Source organism: Pseudomyrmex gracilis, unplaced genomic scaffold (genome assembly GCF_002006095.1).
Source record: "Pseudomyrmex gracilis isolate BER0280 unplaced genomic scaffold, ASM200609v1 scaffold_756, whole genome shotgun sequence".
NCBI lineage: Eukaryota > Metazoa > Arthropoda > Insecta > Hymenoptera > Formicidae > Pseudomyrmex > Pseudomyrmex gracilis.
In genome coordinates, this window is record NW_018021340.1 from 12,046 (window position 1) to 20,464 (window position 8,419).

General features: G+C 34.9%; 1 protein-coding gene across 2 annotated transcripts; it reads left to right on the forward strand.

Annotated features, from left to right (window-relative positions):
• The first annotated feature begins 1,773 nt into the window (after positions 1–1,773).
• LOC109861428 lies at positions 1,774–6,556 on the forward strand. Of its 2 annotated transcripts, none has more exons than XM_020441067.1 (4): positions 1,774–2,099; positions 5,031–5,192; positions 5,299–5,524; positions 5,623–6,556. In XM_020441067.1, exons 1-4 carry the CDS (start codon positions 1,980–1,982, stop codon positions 5,952–5,954), a joined length of 840 nt encoding a protein of 279 aa, XP_020296656.1. In that variant the 5' UTR covers positions 1,774–1,979; the 3' UTR covers positions 5,955–6,556. The 2 variants fall into 2 exon arrangements, with proteins under 2 accessions (XP_020296656.1, XP_020296657.1); XM_020441068.1 differs by lacking the exon at positions 1,774–2,099 and adding an exon at positions 2,106–2,561.
• The last annotated feature ends 1,863 nt before the right edge of the window (positions 6,557–8,419 follow it).

The following is an 8,419-nucleotide window of genomic DNA, read 5'->3' on the forward strand; positions in this document are numbered from 1 at the left end:
GGTTATATATATCCGTCTCCGTCTACTGCTCGAAGTTGGCCGAAGCGCCGAGCGCACACGGACACGGCTGTTCGCCTGTGTGCGCATCCCCTCCACTTGCTGTTGCATGCTGCAAAAGTCTTGAAACTGGCATCCCTGCCCGCGCGTTTCGTGCAGTTACCTTTTATTATGTATATGTTATAGTCAGAGTTTGCAAACTCTGGCCGGCTAGCAGGGAAAACACCGAGGTGGTGGGGGCATGCACACCATAGGTTCTCGCCAGTGTTTACAGTTTTCGCTCTCTTACAGCATGCTAAAGCGGTGTATAGGATGCGCACAACAGCAGCGAGTTTATACAGGTAGAACTCGCTGCTGTTGTGCGCATCCCTTTCACCGCTTCAACAGAGAGAGCAAAATTGTGGACACTGGTTCTCGCTTGAATGCGTGCCCCTACCACCTCGGTGTTCTTGCTGCCAGCCGGTTAGAGTTTGCAACTCTGGTTATAGCATAGACGTAGAATGTATAGACTGTGCGTTCCCTGTCTTTGCCATGTTAAGAAAATGTCTTCAACGTTGAGAGAGACAGCTGGTGTTGAGCAGTAGCCTCAACTTTGTCTGGCGAAGTAGTGGGGGAAAAAGAAGTTTTCGCTAATTGACAGAATAGTAGTGGAAAAGTGGGAATAGAAAAATAGTGGAGGTGAAGAGGAATGTAAGAGATTAAGGGGTGATGGCAGAGTAGGCGGTATGAAACAGTAGACTCTGATCCCACCACAGACATTGATAGACAGAGAGAGAGAGTTACTATTCAAAGTATGTTGTCTCTGTCAACCATGAAGACATCTTTTCAGCCAAACGCGCAGTCTATATATTCTACGTCTATGGGTTATAGTATATGCTGTTATATTAGCTCCTTCCATGCGTTGCTACGGGTAACACCGTGAGCGCGCGAAGCGCCGGGCTTACGCGCGTAAGACAGCCTGATGCATGCTTATTCGCGGTGTTAACAAATAATTGCAGTGACAAATAATCTTGTTAATTAAGATCTCGGTAACTATTGCAAATCTTACAAAATGGTATAGGACTTTTTCACTCAGTTTTACTTCTTCTACCTACCTACAAGAGGTATTACACCAATTGTCGGACATCCGTATATATACATAGAGTTCTCAAAAAGTCCGGAAACACTACAAAATCTCGGAAACGATCAACTCTAGCAAACAATATGTAAGAAGCAAAGTTGTAGGACTTAAAAATGTACCTACTATTGATAAGAGGTTGACTTTGGGCAAAGTCTGCAAAATCATATGAAGATCAAGTTGAATTTTGTAAATGGGACCTCTTTTTTTTATTAATTGTTTCTTATAGCTTATTTCAAGAGCTCTAATAAAAAAATATAATGTTTTCCAAAACACTAAAATAAAATATTGTTTTATTAAGTACTTCTCGAGTTATAAGGCTTGAAAGTTATCTAGTTAGGGCTAGAGAATTATTAGTATTAGCATTACTCAAGGTGCAACGCGTAGAGGTTGCATGTTTGGATTTACATTCGAGAAGTACTTGCAAAAAAAAAACAATATTTTATTGTTAATAAAAAAAACAATATTTAATATAATTTTATTATAGTGTTATATGGAAAACATTATATTTTTTTAATTATAGTTCTTGAAATAAGCTATAAGAAACATGCAATAAAAAAAGGAGGTTCCACTTACAAAATTCAACTTAACCTTCGTATGACCTTGCAGACTCCACTCAAGGTCAATCTCTTATCATTAGCAGGTACATTTTTAAGTCCTACAACTTTCCTTCTTACATATTGTTTGCTAGAGTTGATCGTTTTCGAGATTTTATAGTGTTTCTGGACTTTTGAGGACCCTGTACACAAACACACATACACACACAAAATGATTTATAAAATAATATACGTCATGCTGCTTCGGTCAGGCACGAGTCGCCAAAGATCTAAAGGACCTACGTGACCAGAGTGTGTTTGCGTTCTTTATGATGAATGCTCTCTTCGTCCTGATCGTCTTTCTGCTGCAATTGAACAAAGACTTGTTGCACATCAAGTGGCCTTTCGGTATCAAGACGAACGTCACGTATGATCAAAGCTCTCTGGAGGTAAAGTTAACTCCATCGGTGTCTCACATCCTCGATCGAGAGATTTATCTTGACAATTGTTTTTAACAATATGCTTTAATTTAAAGTATGTGCATTCAGCACAAGAGTTTCGTAATTTGCTTGCTGAAAATAAACAAACAATTTTCTAACGATTAATTATCGGAGAGATAACGAAAAAGATCCATGGATTGATAGACTGACCGATGGAGAATTTTATTTTTACTATTCTAATCTTGTGCCGTTTGTTTTCTTTTTTCCCGCATTTACTCCACATACACAACACAGGCCCGCATCGCCGCCGACCTGATTGAGCTGCGCAACAAGAGCGTATTTGCGTTTTTAATGTTCAATGCATTGTTCGTTCTGATTGTATTCTTGCTACAGCTCAACAAGGATCAGCTACACGTTGTTTGGCCGCTTGGCGTCAAGACCAACATCACTTATATTGAAGAGACCTCGGAGGTATCTGATGACCAAGCATCAGAAAGGAAAAAATAAACTTAAATGGTGTTCTGTTGAAATCATTTCCGATGTGCTCGCAAAATCTTCAAATGCTTGTATTTTTCAAAAAAAAAGAATTTCAAATAATATATCGCAAATAGTTTTTAATAATGAACAAACAAATAATGAAATATTTTGTAGTTTAAATTTGTAACTATTTCAGTTTTCGGATTCAGCAAGTTTCAGTTTTTCCGATTTCAAAAGTAATTTATTAAAGAATACACATCGGAGACGATTATTTTATACATATGTACCCTAATAGGCAAATTGTGAAAATATTGCACAAAAATGGCATCATGAATAACGACGATCCTGCAATGATTGCACTAAGATGATTCGCCATAACGCAACAGTTCTGTCGAAATAAAAGTTTGTAAATAATATTTGTCAAAAATTGCGAAAAAGTCGTTATGCATTTCCACAGTATATACCTNCAATAGGCAAATTGTAAAAATATTGCACAAATATGACATCATGAGTGACGACGATTTCTTGCATTTCTTCATATGCAATCATATTTCTACATATTTTAAAGATTACATAGCTGAATTTCTTTTCTCAATTATTGAACAATTTCTTTGTGAAATTAATTTTGCAAATATACTGCTAAGATGATTCGCCATATCGTTATTCTTTTGCCGAAATAGTATTTGGAAAGTAATTTTGCAAACAACTACAAATATTTCAGAAAAGATCAATGGTTTTACATTTATTTCCTAAAATATGTCTGTATAATTGCAAATTACAATTTTAGTGCAAGATTTTGTCACATAATTTTGTAAATGTTTTCCTATCAGGGTATAAGAAATGTGATATTGGCACCTGCTCGACTCAACGTGTACATATATATTAACACATTGGCATTTGTGAGCACGTGAAAAGTCTGTGATTAATATTCTCACACACAGGTACTTCACCCCTTACATGGTTCGGATGGAATAGCGGAATGGGGAAAGATGATTTCTAGTGACTCTGACTAGAAATAATCAGAATTTAATCGCCTGAGTGTCGTAATAATACACTTTTTCGTTTGTTCTACTCTATCTTTTATGTAAAAAAAAAAATACAATCAAGTCTGTAATTCTCATGAAATTGAATTCTATTAAAGACGTTCTCCGACTACAGTGGTTAGCAACCTAAATACAGTGGTTAGCAACCTAAAATATCTCTTCTCATGAGTAAGTTTGTACTGCTGTAACAAAGTTAAGTTGAGCTATTCAGCACTGCTAAGACCCGCTTACTCTGCGCAGAAGTTCAAAAATAGCTGCAGTACACGGCGCACATAAATCCAGCAAAACAAAAAAAAACCAAAAAAAAAAGCTACAGTTTGAAAACAAGGGTTGCTCGCCGTATTATTCAAAATCCTATTTTAATTAAGATACTCTCCGCTACCACATACTTGTTTTTTAAAAAAATCCTACAAAAATTGTCGTCAGTAACTTCAAAAAACCCCACTTCACAAAGGCTCGGCATAGGAAATCCATGTTAAAAATTGAAACTTAAATCTTCCATATTTTGGAATTTAACATTGCTACCCTTATTATCCAAAAAGGCTACGTATAAATAAGATCATAAACTATGTATATCGCAAATTTAAAGAAAATCCTAGAAAAATCAATAATTCGGAGAACGTCCTTAATGTAATTATAATATGACGTAAATCACAATGACTTGAAAGTAAAGGAAGATTTTTTCAAAATTGAAAGCTGATAATTTGTAAAAAAACAAAAGTTATTGAAAACGCAATAAGTACAATTATAATAGATCTGCCTTTGCAAAATTCTTGAGACAGAATCTTCTAGATTTGAGAATCTCAGATCTACGAATTTTTACGGATCTGTATCTCTCTTTCTTTTCATTGTGTCTAACTCTGTGACATATTGCACCATATTATCACATATTGAAAATAGACAAGAATTACTAACGTACGTAACGCAGTAGATACTCACATATCTTTTCACTAAAAGTTTGACTAAAGTCATTTTCTTTGATTTATAAATATAAATGTTTGTGTGTGTTTATGTTTGTCGTTGTGTGTGCGTGTGTGCGCGTGTGCGCGCCCGCGCAATAAATGTATAGTTATTCTTAACCGCACGCACGAAAATTATCGATGATTGCGAGAACTTAACTGCTAACAATTTGTTCACATAATTGTTATATAATCAATGCACGTAACTTTATGAAAGAGCGATTTCTTTTGATGATCAAGTATTATTGATATTATTAAAATAATTGTGTCAGTTTTATTAAAATACTTTTTTAAAATAAAACTTTTAAAAGTAAAATTTAATTTAATAATTATTACACACATTAATTATGTAGATTGCTCTAAAGATTTGATCATTATTCGGTGTCCTCTTTCAAAGAAATTTTAAAAATTAACGATTAATAGTGCATTGCGACATTTTTTATACACAAGCAATTTTACAGGTACACATCACAAAGGAATACTTGCAACTCGAGCCGATCGGTCTTGTATTTGTATTTTTCTTTGCGTTGATATTGGTCATACAATTCACCGCAATGTTGTTCCACCGATTCGGCACGCTGGCTCACATCTTAGCCAGCACCAGCTTGAACTGTTGCAAAAAGGTGCGCATTTGTATTTTTTTTATGAAATTATATAAAGAGATTTAAGTTATATTAATTTTATTTTTGTCAATATTGTGATTTTGCAAAACATCAACAATTCTTGCAGACGAAAGAACTTTCGGAAGAAGCCTTACTATCGAAACATGCGATCGATATAGTAAGAGATTTACAAAGATTAGACGGAATAGAAGGTGACTACGAAGAAGGCAGCAGTAGCGGGCCAGGTAGACGGAAAACGATCAGAAATCTGGAGAAGAGTCGCAGGAAGACGCAAGCAATCAACACACTCGACGTGGCCTTCAGGCAGCGGTTTTTCAGCACTACCAATGGAGGTACGAAAAAAATCTAAAGCAATATATTATCTCTTAAACAAATTAATTTCTATACAGTTAATGTGTCAAATTGACATATTGATTTTTTTATTCGCCAGGCCTTTTGCCGAGAAACATGTCGACGCGACGCACGACAGAGGCGTTTAAAGCGTTCGAGGGCAGGCGCAATAGTATAATGGCAATGCGTCGGAAGTCGCAGATGCAAACTCTAGGTGCGAATAACATTTACGGCGTGGCCGGCAATCCGCTAGGGATTCAAGGTCGACCGATTCGCAGCAGTCAGATATCTGTAAAAGACGTATTCGAGGGACACGGGACGGGACACATAAACTCTGGTTACGAAGGCGACGACATGCCGGGCAACAGCCTACAGATGCAGAATCTCAGCTGCAATCAAGTCACGTGGCGAGAAGTAAACTCAAATGTATGATTTTTTAAAATGTAGATAAGTAATGAAAGAACTGGATGAATTATACGTATGACTGAAAAGCCGAGTATCGTTTTTCCAAGTCGTGTTTTGAAAAAACGGAGAGATTATAATATGCTTCTGAACACAAATCGTTGAGAATTTTAACTATAAAATTCAAATATTTGCTTGAGATTGTTGAAGAATCAAATAATAGTTTATGAAGCCTAATTTTATCCTATATTTTTCACACATATCTTTTAGATATGTTTTAACTGATCTTTGTCATTCTTATCGTCTATTTTGTATTATCTACGACGCGTAAAAGGATGTATTCTGCGTATCTTAAAAATATTATTTATTAAATTATAATATGAAAGTTTGTTGCTTTCTCTTTTAACTGCACTTTTGTTATACTTTCTTGAGTCTTATACTACTTTTTTGTGACATTTCGTTTTCAGTAAATGTAATACAGTTAAAAGAAAATAGACTTGATTTTTATATTGTTACTGCCAAGACATATCGAAGATCACGATAATTACGCTTATTTGCTCCATTTTCATTATTATATGTGATAAGACTAATATTTAAAATGTGCGATTGTGTGTGTACGATATTATATATATACATATATATAATATCGTACACACGTATATATATATATATATAGTTGTATGTAATGCACGTATGTTCTTTTTATAATTATACATGTATAATATGTGAAAATGTATGAAAGAGTTCCATAAACTTTATTCACAAATAAAATTGGCGGTTCCGACGCGATTGTCTTTTGTATTTCATTCACAACTAATTACATATAATAGTTTTTGACTAATATAACTATAAATCAGCTATTGTGTCATTTTACCTTGTTTTTTATGTAATGAGCGATAGAGTAATGGAATAGTGCAGATAGTACGCTCTTCAAACCAGAGATTGTAACCATAACCCGTATTAGTTTCGGTTCTCAATAACCCTTCTTCTTACCTAACCCAGTGTAACCCACGTAACCTAAAGAATTGACTATTAAATGCTGTTGAGGAACCCGATTAACCCGATAAGAACGGATTTTGAGCACGAAGGTTAGACTTTTTATTTACAATTACATAAAACGGTTCAATTTTCTCACAAAGTGATTTCAAATAATGTAAAAACGGATTCCATGGAAATTACCGGCACAGAATTTACCGACACTGTTTTTACCGACAGCATTTCATCGACTCCAGATTTGATCAACAACGACTTTAATCGACAACAACTTCAACCAACAGTAACATTGATTGACAACATTATCCGTATAATATTCACTGGCAATGATGTATTATTTTATTGACTTCGCACTTTTCTTTTGATACCTAGATAGCCAACTGAGTGCAAGTTGTTGGCAACTTGCCACAAATATTACTCGTATGTTTTCAGCAATGTAACAAAAGGGTGTATCCTCTTTTCAGTATGTTCTTGCCAGCAACAGTTTTCAAAATATAATAACAGCAAGTTCTCAACAACTCATCAGGAATAAACTTATATTATTTTTCTTAACTTATGAGTAAAAATTATTGCTCATATATTGCTCACATATTGCTGACTCACGTGTCATAACCATTGGCGCTACAACAATTGATTGATAATAAAACTCAGCATATTGATACTGAATTGACAAAAACATTTTCGTTGCATTAAATAAAAACAACACAACAGCAATTGGCGAGCAACTTAATCTATACAATGATTTGCTTTATATTGAGTTTTCACATTTGGCTATCTGGGTATAGTGAGTGATAGGAAGTGGAAGTCTCTTTTGCCCACGTTGCGATTGACCACGAGTTATTTTTGCGATTGCCCACGTTGATATTGACCACGTCGCGATTGACGTCAAATTTATAATTTTCCACGCAAAGCCACTCTCTCTGCGGGGGGGGGGAGGGGGAGGCGCAGTCCCCTAGCTTAGACGATTACAACACAAACAAAAAGAAGAAACACCGTTGTATCAACCGTGTGATGTCTATTTTTATAGACAAATAAAAAACTTTATCAAGCGTTTGCAAAACTACAATCTTAATAGAACAACAGCGCGAAATATCATCTGGCGAGAATTGTATCAAAATTCACTCTCTTATACATCATCAATTGTCCGCTCCAAGTTTTACGAATATGTTAAAATATGCGTGGTTCGCGTCCAAATTAACAGATGAAAGAGAAGTCTTTATGAATGTAAATGAAGTTTGTTTCCCATTAAATATTTTAAAAACACTTTGTGAATGTAAAAATGCAGCATTTGTACGATGCGCACATTGTCGACAAAATTATTGTTTTCATTGTTTCTATGATAAATTTCATCCAGCAACATGTAATATGCCTTCTTGCAGTTAAATAAAACACGTTTCACATTTATTCGCATAGCACTGATTTTTCCGATATTATTATAAATTATAAACACAATAAAAAATTTATTAATTACATTTATTTTGAATAATAATAGCATTATATTA